Genomic DNA, 23,154 nt, shown 5'->3' with positions numbered 1-23,154 from the left:
TGGTCAGCCAAAAGTCAAAGATGTCATTGAAATGCACAGATATAATCAAAAGTCTTGGAAACTTATTTTGAATTTATAGTTTTCTATCTCCATAGCCAATGATGGCACACTAATAGTTTATCTAAATAGCTCCTGGAAATGTTATACTTCTTTTTCCATAATGTTGATGAAGTCAATCTTTTCCATCCACATGACATGCATATGTGTAAATATAGACATAGAAATAGATGTGGACACATAAATCTTTATTTCCATATAAATTCTTTATAGCTTGTTTCTTTAAGATGCCTCATTTGCATTTTTAATGTTGTACGGAGAGCAAGGACAGGAAATAGAAATTGATATTTTTTTCACCATTTTCATGCATGTGTATGTACATATAAATTACATATAAAGTATGTGGGAGAGGAAACTGCATACTGTTACCTACCACCTACAAAAAAAGAGAAAATAGCTTTCTGTCACTCAGCTGGGCTTCCCATCGCTTTTCCCCTTCCATGTAGGGCGTGTCAAATTTTTCAACTTTCAACTTCCAAACATTAGGGGCGCTCCAAAGTTGTGACATGCCTTCTCTTCTTGGCAATGGCTTATGGTAAAGAAAAAACATGTTGCTTTTTACAAGCAGTTAGGAATTTAATTCTGGAAGGAAATAGAAAGCCTTTTGGAGAACCGAAATTGCTTTATTTATTATTATTTTATTTTATTTAATTAAACTTTTATACCGCCCTTTTCCCGAAGGACTCAGGGCGGTGTACAGCCTGCGTTAAAACAATTTATATACACACTAAAATAACAATTAAAAAACTTATTCCATAAAGGCCGAAATTAAAACCGTCCAAATTGACCATATAAAATACCCAATAAAATACAATTAAAATTTAAAATTTAAGAATTTAAAAATTTAGCAATTAAAAAATCAGGCCAGTCCCGCTTGAATGAATAAATAAGTTTTCAGTTCCCGGCGAAAGGTCCGAAGGTCAGGTAATTGGCGTAAACTGGGGGGAAGTTCGTTCCAGAAAGTAGGTGCTCCCACAGAGAAGGCCCTTCCCCTGGGGGCCGCCATCCGACACTGCCTGGCGGACGGCACCCTGAGAAGACCCTCTCTGTGAGAGCGCACGGGTCGGTGGAGGCATGTGGTAACAGCAGGCGGTCCCGTAAGTACCCGAACCCTAAGCCATGGAGCGCTTTGAAGGTGGTAACCAAAACCTTGAAGCGCACCCGGAAGACCACAGGTAGCCAGTGCAGACTGCGCAGGAGTGGTGTTACCCGGGAGCAACGTGGTGCTCCCTCAATCACCCGCGCAGCTGCATTCTGGACTAGCTGAAGTCTCTGAGTGCACTTCAGGGGTAGCCCCAGGTAGAGAGCATTGCAATAATCCAGGCGAGAAGTGACGAGAGCATGAGTGACCGTGCATAAGGCATCCCGGTCTAGAAAGGGGCGCAACTGGCGGACCAGGCGAACCTGGTAAAAAGCTCTCCTGGAGACGGCCGCCAAATGATCTTCAAACGACAGCCGTCCATCCAGGAGAACGCCCAAGTTGCGCACCCTTTCCGTTGGGGCCAGTGACTCGCCCCCAACAATCAGCTGCGGTTGCAGCTGACTGTATCGAGATGCCGGCATCCACAGCCACTCCGTCTTGGATGGATTGAGTCTGAGTCTGTTTCTCCCCATCCAGACCCGTACGGCCTCCAGACAACGGGACAGCACTTCGACAGCTTCGCTGGGGTGGCCTGGGGTGGAAAAGTACAGCTGAGTATCATCAGCGTACAGGTGATAACTCACCCCAAAGCCACTGATGACCTCGCCCAGCGGCTTCATATAGATGTTGAACAGGAGAGGCGAGAGAATCGACCCCTGCGGCACCCCACAAGTGAGGTGCCTCGCGGCCGATCTCTGCCCCCCTGTCAACACCGTCTGCGACCGGTCGGAGAGGTAGGAGGAGAACCACCGATAAACGGTGCCTCCCACTCCCAACCCCTCCAGCCGGCGCAGCAGGATACCATGGTCGATGGTATCAAAAGCCGATGAGAGATCTAACAGGACCAAGGCAGAGGAGCAACCCCTATCCCTGGCCCTCCAGAGGTCATCCACCAACGCGACCAAAGCTGTCTCCGTGCTATGCCCGGGCCGGAAGCCGGACTGGAACGGGTCTAGATAGACAGCTTCCTCCAGGTACTGAGGAAACTGCCACGCCACCACACTCTCTACAACCTTCGCCACAAAGCGAAGGTTGGAGACTGGACGGTAATTACCCAAAATAGCTGGGTCCAGGGAAGGCTTCTTGAGGAGGGGTCTCACCACTGCCTCTTTCAAGGCGGCGGGAAAGGTCCCCTCCATCAAAGAAGCATTTATAATCCCCCGGAGCCAGCCTCGTGTCACCTCCTGAGTGGCCAGCTTTGTTTCTTCAGGTTAGTTTTAAAAATGTGCTCTAAGCAAACCTGTTCTTACAAATTAATTGTAGTAGTTAATCAAATTATATTATAATAAAACACCATTGAAATGGAAATAAATTGATTTTAATGTGTCAAAGTTGTTATTGGACCTTATGACCACCTAGATAAGATTTGTCCTTGAAGATCCATTCATAATTTGAATAATTATCCATAATTTGAACTTTTAGTTCTTCCAACAGTGCACTCATTGCTACTAAAACAGAGTCACTCCATCTACTATTTGTAGTATTCTTCTCTTTCTACCATTTTTCCTAGCATTAGTAGGATAAAATTTGAGACTGGTCACTTGCGCGTTGAGTGAGAACTCTGGGCTGGTTTGTTCCGTGAGCCATCCATTTGGTTACAAATTTATTAAAGAAGATTACTATAATTATCTTTGTAATCTTCATAAACCAACAGAGCATTAGAATTTTAGTTATAAAATGAAATATTTAAAATATCAATTTCAACAAAGCATGCATACGTTGCAAATAAACTCAGCCTAATTCCATCAGAGTTTCTTCTTAATTTTACAAATTAAGATTGCACAGTTTACAACTGCACAGATTAGCTCCAATTAAAACTCGATATCTACTACATATATCTTAAATTGTTGGTGATTTATAATATGTTAAAATAACATATTGCTGTGTGGAATTCTGCATTATACAAATCTGGTTTAGGTAAACCTTTTTGCTTGCAAAATTTTTATGTGCTTCAGATTGTAGCCAGATAAGGGAAAGGGAAAAGAAGTAGAATCAAAAACTAAAAGAGGATGCCCAGAAAAACAACAAAAATCTTAGAAAAGTCTTAGAAAGATTGGGAAGAATATGATTGACTACCACTCAGCACAACTAGAACAGTAAAAATCATGTAATAATGTGCTGGTTCTTATATTTTTTCAATATATTTTATTGTTCTTATTTTACTTTAGTTTTGATTTGAATCTAAGTGAAAATAGTTATTAGCTGTATAATTCAATGTCACTGAAGTGGCATTTCTATTGCTTTTGTTTTTGCAATCTAATTTAATAACCAGGGACATTGGAATTATTATTTGTCACTTCCCATTAAAAAAATTTACCCATAAAAATGTGCTACATGGATACCAATATACATATTCTACTGAGCTGCTACTTGGCATTAAGTATATTTAAATTATAACTACCTGAAGACATATTTTATTAGGGTGTTTATTCCAAACAATCTTAGTTAGGAACACATTGTGCTGCCCTACTTGCATTTCTAGTTCTGTGCCAGTTAATTGAAACTGATGTCAGATGACATCATATTTAAATACAAAGATAGAAGTAAAAATCTGGAGACTATAAAAAAATAGGATATCCAGAAAGATTTTAATTAATGTTGGATAATTTCAACGGCCTTACTGAGTACATTGATGTATTTTTTATTTGCATTCTACCATTTTTATGTAGAAATTTTTGATAATGTCATGTTGGCCAAAATCACTAGCTGACCAATCAGTTATGTAAATTGTAAAATGATCCAAGTGCCCAAAATGTGAACACATGACCACAGGAGTGTGTGGGGCCATCATAATTCTGAAAATGGTCATACGTTTTGGTGCCAGGTCCAAGCCCAAAGATGACACAGTGAAATCCAAATAAGTCCAGGGCTTTAGTTGCTTATACCTAAAAGACAAAATCTCAACAGTCCTAAACTATACTGGTAGCCCCCCATTCATTTAGTGATTGAAGTTACAAGGTCACTGAAAAAAGTGACTTAGGACCAATTTTCACACTTACGACAGTTGCATCATCTCCATGGTCACCTGTTCAAAATTCAGATGCTTCATATTTAGGACGGTTGCAGTGTCCCAGGGTCATGTGATCACTTTTTGAAACTTCTGATAAGCAAAGTCAATGGGAAAGCTAGAATCACTTAACAACTGTGTTACTAACTTAAAACTGCAGTGAATCACTTAACGACTGTGGCAATAAATGTCATAAAATAGGTCAAAACTCAGAATTGTCTTGCTTAGGAACAGAAATTTGGGGGTTCAATTGTGGCTGTAAATCGAGGACTACCTGTAACCTTTTAATCTAATAGATATACCCTGGGAGATTCTAGGGTGCCTTCCCTAAAACTCTTCCTCCCTCCCAAATTCCATTCCATTTATTTTGGGCTTCTGTTTGAGATGTATTGCCTCCTCTATGGGAAATTGTTCTTGCTAGAATTCCCCCTTCCTGTTCCAGCTGCACATTCCATCACATTGGAAGGTCTTATATAACTTTGCAAGTGACCAGTCATAAATCAAGGAATATCTGTATCCCACCTTATAAAGCTATGTTGGCAATTCTAGCTGAAATTAATATGTGTGCTTATACACACATACCTGTCAGAGCAGAATCAACACAAGTAAGGATGCTCCCTTATAAACTATTGGCAGCAGAATTTTAATCAGTAAATACTTACATTTTTCAGAATGTCATAATTCTAGATGAAGTAAACCAGTGATACCATAACCACTGATTTTTACTTTATCTTCTTTAGTAAAATAAATGTGTTATTTTGCAATGTTGTAATTTATTGTGTTGTTTTGGGTATCTATCTTTTCAAATCAGGTTCACTTTGTTGATTGACAGTGTGAGGTACAATATTACCTCAATGTCCTTGACTTATATTTAAATAACACAGATTTGAATATCACATTCCTGATATATTTTGATAATACAAAGCATTCTGAGATCTTCCATGTCCTGTTTGCTTCTGATTTGAAGACAAAACCTAAAGTTTGCCAACTATCTCTAAGCATTTTCAGATGATCAGCATCTACACTATTAATATCCATAGTGAATGAAGTTACCTTACTACTGTTAAGAAGATAATTTGGAGTTGTTTCTACAGGTATTATCTGTACATAAAATGTGTTCCTTGAAGACCTGATACATTTGATAGCAAAGGCAAATGTGCACATCCTAATACCCTGTTTCCCTGAAAATAAAACATTCCCTGATAATAAGCCCAATTGGGCTTTTGAGTGCATGCGCTAAAAGAAGCCTCCCCCAAAAATAAGCCTTCCCTAAAAATAAGCCCTCCCCAAAAATATTTAAACTCATGCACAGCCGGTCCCCGCCATTTCCTCTGGTTAGGGTTAGAGAGACAGAGCTGGAAATCAAGCAAGATAGCAAGAGGAGCCCCATCTTGTTCCACACGTCCCAAAATAATAAGATCTCCCTGAAAATAAGGCCAAGCGCTTATTTCAGGGTTCAAAAAAATAGAAGACAAGATCTTATTTTCAGGGAAACACGGTATTAGAGCTATGATAACAGACAAGTATGCATTATTAGTGCACTATTCAGTAGCATTTATTCATCTTTGTCAGTTATAAATTGTGACTTTTAAAACCATAAACAGAAAATCATTATGTTTATATGTAAGATGGGTAAAACATCCTTTTCTCCTTATAATTCATCAAATTTTGGAAGCAATCTGTTGCTTCTTAAACTACATCTGGTACATATTCATAGCAATTTTAATCAGTGTATAGGTTTCTGTATATGATATCTCTGCTTTCATGCATCAAGTATATATGACATTAAATGAATTTGTATGCTGTTTGCAAACTTCCTATGCAGCATAAATTAGGAAATATAACACTCTTTTATACGAAAATTACAGAAGAATGATTATATGAAATCTCTCCGTGATTTGGTTGAACTACCCTTTTACCTGCTTCTGGGAGATCATAAAGATGGGAGAGACCCTTAGATAAATTGTGCATTCATCAAAAGCCTGAAACGTCTCATCTTACTTGTACATGATTCAAGGGTCAATATATTTTCTCCAGGGACAGTAAAAATGGCTATTCATAAATACGTAAATAAAGAACATGAAAATTAGAATAATAGAATCATACAGTGAAAAACCAAATATTGCTGCCAGCTATTATCTCTTGTTTCTGTTGATGCTGGATTCTAGGTTAAGCAGAAATCTTAACACTTCAATTTGTTACAAAGAACTGCTTCAGTATAGTACTGCTCACTAGCAATCTTATACACTATGCACTTTAGAGCAGGGTGCATACTGTACATAGTGTATAAGATTGCTAGTGAGCAGTACTATACTGAAGCAGTTCCTTGTAACAAAGCTGGCTGAGGAACTCGGGGAGTTGAAGTCCACAAGTCTTAAAGTTGCCAAGGTTGGAGACCCTTGCTTTAGAGATTGGTTAAGGACAGAGAGCAAATGCTTGGAATCTTCAGTTAATCCTTCTTATGTCATTAGAATTAGAATTAGGAACTGAAATCTATATTTTCCTTATCTCATCTTGTTCCTGATTCTGTCATGAGAGTTCACTTTCATTTGCAATGTCAGAAAGTTTTATTTTTACTCTATTTTTACGGTCAATTCTGCATATAAAAACATACGAGTTGCAGAATGCAGCATTTAATGGAATTGAATAGTTGTCTTTATTTTTCAAAGTGCATGCCCTAAACTTATTACAAAGGAAAAAATGTATTTTTTTAAAATATCTATAGAATCAGATACAATATTCATAGTTTAACTCCTAGGTTTTGTGCAACTATTTTAACATTCAAACAAATAAATATGGAATATTAGAATTCATATCTAGTTAATGATCAATTGTTACATAACTAATTGGTGTTTGCATTTATTATAGGTTAAGGTTTGAATTGATCATAGGACCAAATTCAATAAGTTAGCAGAAATAGATTGATATAATTTGTATCTTTAAAATGAAGCTGCTATTAGAATCACGTTGGATAAGGTTCTGATATTCTTACATTTTTCTTACATTTTAAATCCTTTTTCCTTAAACTTATCAACAATTTAAAAAGTATCAAATTCAGGTAACTTAAATAGATAAAATAAGATGTTGGGCATGGGGAGGGGGGCAATGGTTTTTTTTTAAAAAAATCTTTTCTCATCACCATCACCCCAATTTTAGTTCATATTTTCCCCAGTTGCTGTTTACTTCTAGAAAAAGTGTGAAATATCTGGATATCTGATCACAAATGCTGTAATTTTTGTTTATGCCTTTGAGTCAGTATTGACTTCTGGCAACTGCCCAGATTAGTCCCTGCAGTTTTGCTGGCAAGTTTTTTTTTGGAAGTGGTTTGCCATTGTCTCCTTACCAGGGCTAAAAGGGTGTGTCTGACCCAAGGTCACCCAGTGATCCTAAATGTCAATGTTAGGTGTCAACTTCATATGGGTGTGAATTACTTTTTCTCAGGTAGAAATTACTGCATAGATATTCCCAATGAGCCAAAAAAAATCTGAATTATTCTTCATTTAATTTATTATATTAATGGGCAGTGAAATAGGGCATTAAAGGAAATGGAAAATTAAACAATTTGCACTGATCAGAGATGGAACACTACATGAATGACAACAATGGCCATTCACACTTCCTAAACATATAATGATGGAGAGGAAATGTATGCTAAATGGAAAATAACAAGAGGAAGAAGGGCTAGGTTTTCCTAGCCATTTTCTTAAATAATCTTCTATATGGAAGGAAACACCTGGTATATGTACTATTACATTTCAATTTCTAATGTTTATCTTTGCTTAATTATACTAAATATGTCCAATTGGTTTAGCCTAGTTAATAATTGGTTTATTATTACTTTAATAAAATGAAAAAAATAATATGGAATCACTGTAGTTTTTTTTTTACTTTCACAAATTAAGTGTTAGACATCTTTAAAATATAACTGATACGTTTAACTTTTAAAGTAAAAACATATGGCACATGCTTCTTAAATAAAAATGTTTTATTTTCAGAAAGCACTGCTTAGTTTTAATACTTTGGCTGAAGAAAACTATCCGCTTTGCAACAAAAACAGTAAAATATTGGCATGATGGCTGATGACTGCTAAATACCTTGTTACTATATGCCTAAAATAATCACTCAAGAGACTTTTTGCACTCTTACATAGCCAGTTGTCTATATAGCCCTGAAAATGTTATGAATTCATCTCACTGACTTTTACTGCATAGCACACTTTTCCCCATTCAAATCACTCTATATGAGTCTACAACAGTATAAAATGTTAAAAAATATAAAATATAAAACTGCCCGAGTTGTTGGAGGTGCTTGCTGGGGTGGCGGTTGAGACCCCTAGACTTATGGTCATGGGGACTTTAACCTGCCATCTACCGGCATGTCATCAACGTCGGCTCAGGAGTTCATGGCCTCCATGACAGCCTTGGACCTGACGCAAGTAGTGGATGGCCCTATCCACATCGGGGGAGGCACACTGGATTTGATTTTCATCTCTGGACAGTGGATGAGTGATCTGGTTTTGGGAGATGTAGTCACTAAGCCTTTGTCATGGTCAGATCACTCTCTCCTTCGTCTGTACTTTCAGACCGCCACCCAACACCACAGGGAGACGGGACCAATACGGTGGTTCCGTCCCAGGCACCTGATGGACCCAGAGAGGTTCCTGACAGAGCTTGGGCTGAGGATCTTGCCCACGGCACGGCTGAAGAACTAGTCTCGGCTTGGGAACTGGCCATGGCTGGGGCTCTGGACCGTGTCGTGCCTTTGTGGCCTCTGACCCGGCGTAGGTCTCAACCACCTCCTTGGTTTTCTGAAGAGCTGAGGGAGATGAAATGCCGGAGAAGACGCCTAGAGAGTGTCTGGAGATCCAGCCGTTCGGAAGCTGATCAGACACTAGTTAGGTCTTTTAGTAGGACCTACCTAGTGGCATTGAGGGAAGCGAGGCGTTTTTACGTCTTCTCCCTCATTGCGTTGGCAGATAACCGCCCGGCCGCCCTGTTTCGGGTGACCCGCTCTCTCCTTCATCAGGAGGGGCGAGATGACCCCTTGCAGGGACGTGCCGAGGAGTTTAGTGGTTATCTATACGATAAAATCGTTCAGCTTCGGGATAGTTTGGACCAAAATTGCGATGATCCAAGTGAGATGACAGAGACGTGTCTTGTTGAGGTTGTTTGGGATGAGTTTGATTCTGTGGCTCTCGAGGATGTGGACAGGCTACTGGGGAGGTTACATGCCACTACATGTTTACTGGACCCGTGTCCCTCCTGGCTGGTGCTGGTCACTCAGGAGGTGACACGAGGCTGGCTCTGGGGAATTATAAATGCTTCTCTGTTGGAGGGGGTCGTCCCTGCCGCCTTGAAAGAGGCGGTAGTGAGACCCCTTCTCAAGAAGCCTTCCCTGGATCCGGCTGTTTTAGGAAATTATCGTCCGGTCTCCAACCTTTGCTTTGTGGCGAAGGTTGTAGAGAGTGTGGTGGCATGTCAATTACCCCGGTACCTGGAGGAAACTGTCTATCTAGACCCGTTTCAGTCCGGCTTTCGGCCCGGATATAGCACGGAGACGGCTTTGGTCGCGTTGGTTGATGATCTCTGGAGGGCCAGGGATAGGGGTTATTCCTCTGCCCTGGTCCTATTAGACCTCTCAGCGGCTTTTGATACCATCGACCATGGTATCCTGCTGCACCAATTGGAGGGATTGGGAGTGGGAGGCACCGTTTATCGGTGGTTCTCCTCCTATCTCTCTGATCGGTCGCAGACGGTGTTGGCAGGGGGGCAGAGATCGACCCCGAGGCACCTCACTTATGGGGTGCCGCAAGGGTCGATTCTCTCGCCCCTCCTATTCAACATCTATATGAAGCCGCTGGCTGAGATCATCAGTGGCTTTGGGGTGAGGTACCATCTGTACGCTGATGACACCCAGCTGTATTTTTCCACCCCGGGCCACCCCAACGAAGCTATCAAAGTGCTGTCCCAGTGTCTGGAAGCCGTACGGGTCTGGATGGGGAGAAATAGGCTCAAGCTCAATCCCTCCAAGACGGAGTGGCTGTGGATGCCGGCACCCCGGTACAGTCAGGTGCAGCTGGGGCTGAGTGTCGGGGGCGAGTTATTGGCCCCGATGGAAGGGGTGCGCAACTTGGGCGTTCTCTTGGATGGACAGCTGTCTTTTGAAGATCATTTGACGGCCGTCTCCAGGAGAGCTTTTTACCAGGTTCGCCTGGTCCGCCAGTTGCGCCCCTTCCTAGACCGGGATGCCCTATGCACGGTCACTCATGCGCTCGTGATATCTCGCTTGGATTACTGCAATGCTCTCTACATGGGGCTCCCTTTGAAGACCATCCGGAGGCTTCAGTTGGTTCAGAATGCAGCTGCGCGGGTGATAGAGGGAGCCCCTCGTGGCTCCCATGTGACACCACTCCTGCGCAGACTGCACTGGCTACCTGTGGCCTTTTGGGTGCGCTTCAAGGTTTTGGTTACCATCTTTAAAGCGCTCCATGGCATAGGGCCGGGTTATTTACGGGACCGCCTACTGTTACCGATTGCCTCCCACCGACCCGTACGCTCTCACAGAGAGGGACTCCTCAGGGTGCCGTCCGCCAGGCAGTGCCGACTGGCGACACCCAGGGGAAGGGCTTTCTCTGTGGGGGCCCCCACCCTCTGGAACGAGCTTCCCCCAGGACTTTGCCAACTTCCTGACCTTCGAACCTTCCGTCGCGAGCTTAAGACACATCTATTTATTTGTGCAGGGCTGGCCTAGGGTTTTAGTTTTAAATTTAGTTTTTAAATGGGGTTTTGTATTATTTTAATGATACTTTTAAATTTGGCCTAATTTAATAAGTTTTTTAAATGTTGTTTTAACTTGTATTTATTCTTATGTTTTTTATTAGGCTGTAAACCGCCCTGAGTCCTTTGGGAGATAGGGCGGTATAAAAATTTGAATAATAAATAATAAATAAATAAAATAAATAAATAAAACATAAGAACTAATATACTTAAACCAGATACAATAAATATAAATGGATATTTAAATAAATCCTATATATTTGCCAAGCTGAAACTATATAATCTGTTCGATCACTATCCTAGGGTCTCTACTTTGAAATTGTTACTTAGCCACAATGGAGACATGCATATGCAAGTATTTATTTTAGATATTCTTTTCATTTTATTTTCAATTAATTTAAGCCAATTTATGATTGTTAATTTAATCCGCTAACTTCCCAGTCTCTTAATTCTTTTTAATGGCAGTTTATCTGATCTAGTATGCATGCACACAGACACACACACACTCAGACACAAAATACTGCATTTGTTTTAACTTGTATAAGTTTCAAGGATCTTCTTACTGATCCTTACAGGAATGTAGATCATAGTAGCATTCTAGTTGCCATAAAATTAAATAAAAAGTAACTCAATCAAGAACTGCATTCAGTTGGGATGATGCCCCAGTTATTAGCCTTAAATTAGCCTAATCTGTCTTGGTGTTCTCTAAATTAGTTGAGACTGCAGTGGTTATATGTAGGCACTGGTTCCAAGTAAGTTGATACAGCACAGATTTAATTCTGTTTTCAATATATGATAATTCATTAGACTACAGAAATCCAGATGACCACTAGATGGTGATCAAGAGATATAGCCAGTTGAACGGCTGTAAGGTTTTTTGTGGCCCAAAACACATAATTAATCTATTTCATCAAGGGCCTGCTAGAGCTGAGTACTTATCCCTCTCGCAACAACCTCCATAAAAAGGAAAGATTGGAGATTGGACAAAAGTTGTCTATCACTGTTGGGTTCAAGGACAGTCTTTTGAAAGGGAGTGTATCACCATTTTGTTCAAAGTAGGAAGCACTACTCACTCTTGCATTGATCTTTGCTTGGATTCAATCACTTGCCTGAATCAAATAGGAAAGACACTGGTGACAGAGCTTACAATAGTGTTGTAAGAGCTGACAAGCTCTTCCCAAGTAAACAATCTAAGATATACCTCAATCATTTACATAGGACCTTACATAAGTCAGTTACATAGGATTTGCCTCGCTCATGTCCAACTTAGAGTAAAACCAAGTGACTTTATTTCACAGATGCCTAGAATAGTCCTCACAGCAGCTCTGCAAGGGCTCCCTCAGAAGGGACTTGCTTTCTCATAAGAGGGCCTCTAGCTGGCCATCTATGGGCCTACTGAGAAATAAACTTGTTTTATCACTCTTATTGCCATAAAGTCCTAACAAAGGTCCTAATAAATAATGCCTGGTTAGCATTATTGTTTATCTATCTCCAGGGGTACTTTAGGCATCTTTTTGATGCTAGTTGCATCAATTCCTTGAAAGGAAAGAACTGTTCATGGTCACTTATGCCTTAGTCAACATCCAACTGGACTGTTGCAATGATGTTGCCCTTGAAGATCAATTGGAAACTAGTTGTTCCAAAATGCAGTGACACACACATACAGTATTGGACTCATAACAAAATACCCATGTCACTCCAATGCTATGTGAGTTGGCTTGCAGTGGGCAGTTCAAGATGCCATGAAACCAACTTACTTATGGGACTGCTTATACCAGATAGTTCTGCCTATCTACTAGATTTAGCAGGGTTCACATGTTCTTGGTCCTACCAACAAAACAGTGACGTCTTATGGGACCCAGGAGGTGTGTCATCTATGTAATATGGAGCGGCCTCCTCCCTGACTCAATCCTTGTTGTGAGATCGGTGGCAAACAAATGTAATAAACAAACAAGTAAATAAAAATTAGCCTTTGGGGAGACTATGGGTTTGGATGTTAATGGAGTTAATTCAATTTTTAGGAGCCTCCACCCTACATTTTAAAATTGGATTTGCATAAATTGTTTTCTTTCAGTTGACTACCCAGAATTCCTTGGGTAGATAGGGAGTCCCAAATTTGAAATACGAATGGATGAAGAAAGAAAGAATTTAATGTGCTAAATTCTGATTTGTATTTTTAATTCAGGAATATGAAGGGGTTTTTTTTCCCAACAACTTTGTCCTGCTTGGGATAAGAAGAGGCATTAGGTATTTGCAACTGTGAAATCCTAGTTTTTGTTTTGTATGCCTAAATGATCATAGCAAAAAATTCCTTTTTTTTCTATAGACGAGAATGGCCTTCCAGTCCTATTAGGCTCCCAGTCCCACAAGGTCTCCTTACACAGACTAGGTACTAACCAACTAACTTCTGTAAAAGTCAGTAGGATAGTCCACAGTGTGGAAAAAGGAACCACATGCTCCATCATATAATGATTTTTTAAAAATTGCTAATATATCAGGCATTCACTTCCAAATGGTTCTGGGCAGTTTTTAATGTAAATTACAACGCCCACCACAGATAGAAAGATATATTGTTTGTTTTCAGTGTTAATGATAACTATGTATAAGATCTGATTTATAAATGATACTATGGAGAAACTTTTCTTCCCAGATATTTTATACATAATTTTAGAACAATGCATGTTTTGATAAATGTACTCCTTTTCTTAATAGGACAGTTCCAAATCAATACTTGGAGGCTGGTAGAATAAGGGGAAAAATACTCAAGAAGGATGAAATAATTTTTTCTCTCTTCCTGTCCCTCTCTCATATTTTTTCTTTCTACATATTTATTTATTTTTGGAGATAAGTGTATTACTCCCAAAAAAGAATTGGCTATTGATTCTCAGTTATGCTTTTGCTCTGCTTTGAAAATGTTAACTTACTATAGTTTTTATTTATATGCTCCCAGTCTAAGCTTAGTAGAATCTATTGAAGATTTATATAAGTAGAGCATTTATAAATAGAAGAATTTAGTAAAATATAAATTGGAGTTGATCTTTTTTCTGTTATTATTCAGTTTTTCATAGATAGCAATGAAATATAAATTATAGCTGCTGTTCCTTGGTGGCCTTAATATTTTTATGCAAGGATGCCTTTTTGTCTTTGTGAGTTGGCCTTATTTATGATTTAAGCTGGCCCATGGGACTGGTTTAGCAGGAGTTGCACATCAGAAAGTTAGGGAAATGGAGTAAATGCTTTTTAAAAGATTTGACTCTTGGGGTTTCCTTTTTTCCTTTTTAAAAGGGCTCCATTTTGGAAGCTTTTCAAAGTCCTGCATGCTGAGTGGGAAAGTTGGAGTTCCCACTCCCTAATCCTGCTTTAAGAAGTGCCTAGGAGGGTGCATACCACAGGCTAGCCCTACGCTTGCAGGTAGTTGTCATCCAGGAAAGTTCTGCAGTTTGCACTATTCACTATCCACCACAGGATGCCAATCTGCTCCAGGTCCCTAATCTCTTTCTCACATAGTCTCTTGTAACCATCTACAGGGAGGAGGGGATAAGTTTGAAAGAAAGGCATGGAAAAAGGAAGCACAATGTAAGACCAGCCTAGCAGGCTGCCAGTTCCCTGCACACACATTCAGCTCCAGCTGCAGCCGGACTAAATTCAATGGCTAACAGGTGTTCTTGGCAGACGATGCATTAACAAAGCTACTTAAAACAAAAATACCTAAGATTTTAACACAGAAGCTCATTGCTTTCCTTCTCTTTCTCAAGGTTTTTTAAAGTTTTTTAGTACTTAAAGTTTTAAAGTACTTCAGATGCACAAAAGCTGAAAGAGACTCAGCTTTTGGGAAGAAAGTAACTGCTGAAAATCACAAAGGGCCTGGCTCAGGTCCTTTGAATTGGCCATTCGTTTTATCTGATTTATTGAATTAGCCCTCGGTCTATAAGCCCATGGTTTATGGAGTAAAATAAGCTATATCTGAGAAGGTATAATCTGGGAAATTACAACTGATTGAATCCTGCCTCTAAATATTAATTTTAGAATCTGAATGGTTAAAATCAATCAGAAGTCAAAATTGGTAGGAAGTCTCCTAGGACTAAGTAAAATGAATAGGCAACTCCTCATTGGTATTTCTGACACCTCTGTTATATACTTATGACAATTGTGTTGTGGCAAAAAATCCTTTCAAATATTCTATATATGAGTAGAATACCTATGGTTGAAGGAAGAACCACAAATTATGTGGGAGAATCCAAAATAAGATTGATGTTTCTTTAATTTTCAGTTTGTAATTTTAAATAAATTTGTAAACATTTTTTTTTGTTTTCTATAGAGTATTTTTTTAAAAAACGAGTTTTTCTTTAAGTTTATCAGCAGAGTTCAACATTGCACCAAAAGCTTCATAGCAAGGGGCATACTTCCCTTTCAGGAATACAGATTATGTCATACATGATATTATATTGTTCAGTCAAATAACCTCAAACCACTTCCAAAGGCTAGGTGGTAATCCATGTATGATACACAGTGATTATATAATTTACTAATGCCTTTGAATTTATTAGCTACCCAACCCCAATGAACATAAAACGTTAGAAATTCACTATTAAAAAATCCACCCAATCTACAAACGATTATGTCATTTTTAAGACAGAATACATAGCAATCACATGTCAATTGACCTAGATTTATATGGTTAGGAATTTGAGCATATAGGAAAAATATTTTACTCTTTAAGTATGTGTGATTACATGCTAACTAAATTTAAACTGAAATATTGATTCTTCCTTCCTGCCCCATTACTTTGTGATTCTGGTTGTCTTAAAATTTGCATTTAAGCTCTTTTTCTCTCCTTCACTGAAATAATTGTCACTCATTCCATAAGGTACCTTTGGAAGGAAACTTTCATGGGGCTGCTTCCTGAACTTCCTCAAGTCACCTTGAAGATTGTAGCCTTTTCTCCGTATTTTTTTCTTCTTTGAATTTTAATTATTTGTCTCTTTGTTTAGTTAGTTATTTCTTAACCATCTATCTCATATTGTTTTGGAGTGTGAGAGTGTTACACAGGTAGATTTTAAACAAGAAAGTCATTATTACAAACTGGGTTAGTTTCATTTTTCATTTATTTCTTGAACATTTAGGATTGTGTGCTGCTCAGCTTTTTAACTGAGTATCTGACATGTTTATTTTGGATACATAAAAGTTATGGTATATGGAGCGCTGATAGCAGAGTGCATTTTTGTTTTAATCATTTGTTGAATATTATTGCAGCTGGATACTTTCTACTGATGTTCAGCAAAAGTAGGCCAAAAGATGGCCTGTTGCATTTGTGACTTTCCTTATTATTATATATTAAATATATATTATATATTATTATAAATTATTTTTTAAAAAGTAATTGGTGATTTTCTTTTTTCAGATAACTGCAGTTTGTAGAGAAGCTGCTCTCCTTGCACTTCAAGAAGATATTGAGGCCAAATATATCATGAAGGAGCATTTTCAACAAGCTTTGGTCGTTGTGACTCCTAGAATCCCAGATTCCCTACAGAAATTTTATGAAGAGTATCAGCAGCGGAGTGGATTGCATTCTCTGTGAGAAAGTGATTAACGAACATACAGTACACAACTTCATTTCTAGAAAATAAGTAGAGTTTTTTTTCAAAGAAATATGTTCTTTCAATTCAGATATTTAAAATTAATTGTATTAATACGTTTTTGAATAAAAACATCTAGCTTTTTGAATAAATACTAAAAGAGCTTTTGGAATAATGAATGAAGTATTTTGAATAAAAATAAACTTGAGAACTGTGTGAAAGCATGATTGAAACATCAAAAGCATACCGTGATAGTGCATAATCATGCCAAAAGATGTGTGTGTACATAGAGTGGGGAGGAGTGGCTCAAAATCCTAGGCTTTCCCCTCTGATGACACCATAGTACTGCAACTTTGCCATAGCAACTGGTGACCCGTGGGCCAGATGCATCATGGGCAGGCCACGCCCATCCCAGCTCCGCTAAGGGGAAAACATCGTGAAACATCATGTGATGGCAAGATGATATGGCGAGTTTGACCCCCTTGCCATAGCAGCATTCATTCATTTCTCCATCATCATTATCACTAACTAAAGGTTTCAGATAATCTAAATTTCCTTACCTTTTTCAGAGCTGTCATATGAGTACAAGTTGTTTTTTGGCTGTCCGTGAAATGCCTTTTCTCAAATTATATCAGTTTAAAAGTGGATTTTAACATTTCTTTTCTTTTCCAGTTTATAAATATTGTTTTGGAGTTCTGTATAATTCTTTCTTCTTTTTCCCAGTATAAAAAATTTGGTATCACCGATGAACTTATGGATCATACCTGATTTGAGATAAAGTTTTAAACCAGTTCAGAGAATTAGTTTTAAATGGCTTTCTAAACCATTTGTGTAAAGTCCCTCTATTTTTTTCTGCCTTTCTAGTTCTTTCTTAAGTTATTACTGTATAAAATAGCTCAACAGATTGATTAAAAAACTATTTGGAAAATATTGAATATCAATGTACCATATTGAAGATATGGTAGACGAAATATTTGTTAGTCTGTGGAACAAAATAGACAGTCTGTTAGTTTTTTAAGACTATTCAACTGTATTAGGGATATCAAAAACTTATGCCAAATAAAGTTGGTTGTTTTTAAATGTGCACCTTGCTTCATGTCTACAGCTATTTAGTAAATGAATAGGATTCCCATGATAGTTAACTCTTCGTCAAATAATTCTAAAAATTTACTTTACTTTTGCAGAAGCAAAATATTATAATCTGATTATGATAATCTGATTTCTTGAAAGGTTTTTTCTTCCAGATTCTTGGTAGTATTTTAAAAATAGTGCTTACTGCTGTTTTCACAATTATACTACTTAGCCCATACTTTCCAGATCCCTTTTTCCAGATATCCTTTTAAATATAAAAGAGATCCAATTTGGTCTAGTGATTAAAGCATCAGTGTAGAAACTAAGTGATTGTGAGTTCTAGTTCTGACTTAGGGGTGAAAGTCAACTGAGTGACCTGGGCCAGTCACTCTTTCAACCCAACTCACCTGTCAGGATTATTGTTATGGGAAAAATAGGAGGAGGAAGCAATATTAGGTGCTTTGAGTTGTTTATCAAAATAACAAAGGTGCGATATAAATAAAATAATAAATAAAAATGTTTATGTAAACTATCCAGACTTCTGGCAGTGAGACAAATTTTCTATCTTGATTTCATCAGGAAAAAAAAGGCCTGCAAAATTCAATTTTTGTAACTTTTTCTATTTTTTAAGTTTAAAACTGCCAAATGTCTACAATACTTTGTTCATAAATGAGCTTTCAAATCATCCTATGCTGTTATATGCAGATTTCATATATGTTAATTTTATACATATGAAAGTTGTTAGCTTCTGTTTCAGGAATATATTGATTCAAGTTTTGTATACAACTGAATCACCATATTTAAGTTCAGTTTGCATTAAAGAGGTAAGCAAGATTAAGCAGTTCTAGAAAACTTCATTTTTCTTCATAAAGTTTTCTAGGCCTGCTTACTATTGCTTAAGTGGGATAATTTGCATTTAAGTAGCGTTGCAATATTGGAACCAGTCTAGTTAGCACAGACTGATTCTGTTTGAGACTTTATATATAGTTTTTGTAAAAATGTTTTTGGTAAGGTAAAAAACATAGTAGTAACTGGTTAGGCATTTAACTACAAAGGAGTGTTTTATTTGCCCGGGAGATTAATAGTAAGCCAGAATCAGCTGGTAGTGCCAAGTGCCTTGATAACACAATTGACCACAGAATGCTTTGTTAGATTTTTTCCCCTCCTCTCCTCTTTTCCCAGAGAAAACTGGGAGACAATGCAATTGCTGACTTAGTAGCAATGATTTTTAAGCAATTAATTATGATAAACAGTGGAGAAAATAAACATCTAGAACATAAGTATAGATAACAGAAAAATAGCAAAGAAAAGGGAGTAAAGGGTATTCAGGAAAACCTTTAATCAGAAAGCAAAGGATATTTATTATATCCTACCTACATCCTATTTTCCAAGATGTAACCTACCCATTCTTCACAACAAAGCAATACTTAGTTTTTAATAGGAAAACTGTTGCAATATTAAACTTTGCATTAGCCTATAGCCCAGCAAGTCTAAATACCTTGATGCAACACATTGATTCCAATTTGTTGTCAGTTATTTTCTTCTGAACAGGGTAGTTTTTACATGGTAGTCTCAATAGGAGCTTTGGGCTGGCCACATAACCAACAATAAATTGATTTGATGTTTAAGAAATAATAAATAGCTTTATGGTATAGAAATGTCATTCCAATCTAAGATGGATTATTATCCCAACAGCTTTTGGAATTTCTGCTAAGTGAGGGAAACAAAAAGAATTTTAATAAAGTATAAAATAATTGTCTTATCTTGCCTATACAGCCCAATGCAAAACTTGGGACACCAGCAGTACTTTCTGTTGTCCTTGGATGGCTGCCTTTGAACTGGCAGGCTCTTGGCTGGATGGCATAAGACTGAATGAAGAAAGTGGTCTTATTTGGTGCACGACTTGGGCTTCGGTGAGAATCAGGTGAGGGAGGAGCATTGTCTCTGATCTGCCTCTGATTTGGGAGGTGGGTTTCCTAGCAGTCATGGTCTGGTGAGAGCAGGAGGAGTTGGATAGGTGTGAGTGTATGAGTGGAAGTTGCAGAGGGGAAGGCAACTGGGTCAATAGGATCTGCTGAATGCTACAGACAGAATCAGTGCAATGGCCTAAGGCAGAGGTGTCAAACTCGATTTCATTGAGAGCCACATCAGGGTTGTGTTTGACCTGGGGGGGGCGGGTGTGTGTCGCTGGGGGAGGGGGGGCGTGGCCATCACTCATGTCGGGGACATCTATGGTGGCCCAGGCGGGGCTGGGCAGGGCTGTCTCCAGCGAAGGAAATCGAGACCAGGGAGAATACCAAACCCTTGTCATCCAGAGAGGTTCACCGTCCCTCTCAGGCCATGCAGAGGACCCCTGGATGGCGGCGCAGGCTGTCCAGAGGCCTAGGCAGCAGAGAGCAAGCAAGTTTGTTTTGCTAGCACTCTGCCAGCAAAACAGAGCTCAGGAGGGGCGCTCCGTTTTTGGGTGCAACAGCCTTCTGCAGCATTCTTCCAACAAAAATGCCTGCCACCAGGTTGTAGATCAGTGCCTGATCGGCCTGGGCCAGGCTGAGGCAACGCAGGCTGGTCTTTTGCTGTTACCAGGGCGGCTTCGCAGGCCAGATTTAAGTACCCTGCAGGCCGGATCTGGCCCCCAGGCCTTGAGTTTGACACCCCTGACCTAAGGACTTGCCAATCCTGGAGAAGGAGTTGAAGCAATAGTGAATGAGGGGGATGAAGGACAGAAAGGAACCATCAATGGATAGATAGATGGATAGAGGGACATATATTGGAAGATGATGGGGTATAGTTGATGCTGCTGTGTGGTCGTGTTGCTATCTTCTGGCCTTTTGTGTTCTACCTCATACCCTGGTTACTGATGTTTGAAGGCTCAGACTTCTCTCTGCTGCTATTGAATGCCAGATCTACCAGTAATGCCTCCCTCATTTATAATTTGGTTATGGATGAAAGGGCAGGGTTGACATGGATTGAGGCTTGGATAGGTGCAAAGTAGTTGTTGCTGTCTCAGAAATGTGCCTATCTGGGTTTTGGTATAGAATTAGCTGAGGCCCTGGGACAGGGGTGGATCTGATCATTCAGGATTCTGGTAGTTAGAAATGCTGTCCCAGTTGGCTGGATGTAACTTCCTGTTTGTTAAGTTGTGCTTTAGAAGTCAGAAGGGTTTGTTGCTTCTGTACCAGCCACCCTGCTGCATAGCAACCTTCCTACCTAAATTCCTTGATTCTGTGGCCAAGGTAGCAATGGGATTTTCTCAGACTTATGATCTTAGGAAACTTTAACATGTCTTCTGTGAAGACAGAGTCAGAAGCAGCTTGGGAACTCATGGCCACCAAGATAGCCCTGACACTGGTAATCAAGGGCATGACACATAGAAGTGGCCACGTGTTTAATCTGGTCTTTTATGGGAGAGAGACAATATGATTTTAAGTTGAGAAATAGTTCCCTCACTTTACTGTCATCATTAGATCACTTACTGAGTATTTTAGAATACTCTAGGATTGCTCCCTGCTGCAGATGGTGGGAGCTATTCCACACTCTGCTCCAAGTTCCTGGGGAAATTTGGAGTTGTTCCCAAAAGTTTGGTGTACAGTTGGGACAAAGCCTTAGTTGCTGCTTGGAATGCGAGAACTACTGGAACTTTGGATTGGATTGTGCCTGTGTATTCAGCTGTACATATATGGCCGTTGTTGGCCAAGTGATCTGTACAGATTCGGTCTCAGTGTTTGTAAGCAGTGGATTGAGATGAACAGGATTTGGGTTAACTGTAGCAAAGCAGTAGTTTTGTTGTTGGGCCCCCTGGATCTGCTAATTTTCTAGTTTTAGTAGTGAACGGAGCTACACTACTTCAGACAGAACAGCTACGTAATTTGGAGGTCCTGCTCAAACAGCAGATACCAACATTTGTATTGTGTACAAACACCCTTCTATCCTAGATCAGGAAGCACTGTACATGGGACTCTCTCTCTCTTTTTTTTTTGTGACTTCCCAAGTGTATTATTTTAATGTGCTCTACATGGGCATTCTAGAATAACTTCTGGAACCTTCAATTGGGCCAGAATGCAGAGACACAGGCAATTATGGGAATGTCTTGCTTTACCTATATTACACTTTTGATCTAAGCTATTCTGGCTTCTACATTGCTTCTTGGTGCAGTTCAACCTATGAACCCCTACATGGCATGAAGCCCAAGAATTTGAAGGACTGCATTATTTCCATAATTTCTATATAAAACTATTGGTGAATGGTGTGTTTGAGACCAATTTTATGTCAATTTACGTGGTTTTTAAAATATATATTATATTTATATTGTATTTTAATTTTTGATATTCACCTGATGGCTGCCACATAAATTCATATAAATAAATAACAATAGCAATAGCACTTATATACAGCCTTATAGTGCTTTACAGCTCTCTCTAAGCGGTTTACAGAGTCAGAATATTGCCCCCAACAATCTGGGTCCTCATTTTACCAACCTCGGAAAGATGGAAAGCTGATTCAACCTTGAGCTGGTCAGGTCAAACTGCTGTCAGTCGGCAGAATTAGCTTGCAATACTGTATTCTAACTGCTGTGCCACTATAGCTTTTCCACTGAATCAAGTTCACTACTGCATTAATACAGTAAATGGATGATTTAAATGAACCTAGAAATATATTTCGGGTCTTACTCATCTCATATTGTCTACATCACCAAAAACAGTCTTCAAAGATGTCATCTATATTTTCAGTTCTTCTTAAACAAGATTTAGATCCAGTTCTTTAAAAGTAAAAGGACAATTTGAGAATATAAGAAGAATGTATTTAAACTAGTGCTAACTCTGCTTTTTATATCGTATTCCTCATATTTAAGAAGTGGTTTTTACTTCAGGAACAATTTTTTGGCTACAGCTGTTTTAAAAGCAATGTTCTGTTTATCAATTTTGATAGTTTATGCTTTTATCAATATAATTAATAGAGGCAGCTTATTTCATTGTTTACACAATATACCAAAGTACATTAAAATTTGCAGTCCTCAACTATGTTCACCAATTTTTGCAATTCAGTATGACACAATGCATCTTAAAAGGATAAATAAATAAACAAATAAATAGAAAATGTGTGTTTAAAAACTAAAGCACTTTGAGATAATGTTCAAAGAAATGTTTTCAAGGTTATGATTGCTATTATTTTTCTTCAATTTTCTATCAATAACATCTGGAGAAATAAACTTGGTATAATTTATATAATCACTCCACATAACCACTATATATACTTAACAATAGCATTTTATATAAGTTTTTGTATTGTAGCATGTTTTACATTAAGATAAACTGAATGATTTCGAAGTTTATATCCTGTTACAGTCATAAGTAAACTCTCAGAAGATCACAAAAAGGCTGCACGATAACAAATAATAACAGATAAGATATGAACCAGGGGTGCTATTCAGCAGGTTCTCACAGGTTCTAGAGAACTGATAGCAGAAATTTTGAGTAGTTCGGAGAACCGGCAAATAGCATCTCTGGCTGGCCCCAGAATTGGGTGGGA

At 38.7% G+C, this 23,154-nt stretch overlaps 1 protein-coding gene across 4 annotated transcripts in view; it reads left to right on the top strand.

Annotated features, from left to right (window-relative positions):
- AFG2A (AFG2 AAA ATPase homolog A) overlaps positions 1–19,786 on the top strand; it is a 144,742-nt gene extending 124,956 nt beyond the window's left edge. For all 4 annotated transcript variants that reach the window (XM_058192954.1, XM_058192952.1, XM_058192956.1 and 1 more), the window contains one exon: positions 16,383–19,786. In XM_058192954.1, the coding sequence (XP_058048937.1) occupies positions 16,383–16,559 (177 nt within the window). In that variant the 3' untranslated portion in view covers positions 16,560–19,786. The remainder of the gene's footprint in view (positions 1–16,382) is intronic.
- Positions 19,787–23,154: the final 3,368 nt, after the last annotated feature.

Source organism: Ahaetulla prasina, chromosome 8 (assembly GCF_028640845.1).
Source record: "Ahaetulla prasina isolate Xishuangbanna chromosome 8, ASM2864084v1, whole genome shotgun sequence".
Taxonomy (NCBI): domain Eukaryota; kingdom Metazoa; phylum Chordata; class Lepidosauria; order Squamata; family Colubridae; genus Ahaetulla; species Ahaetulla prasina.
This window is presented reverse-complemented; position numbering and strand designations above follow the sequence as displayed.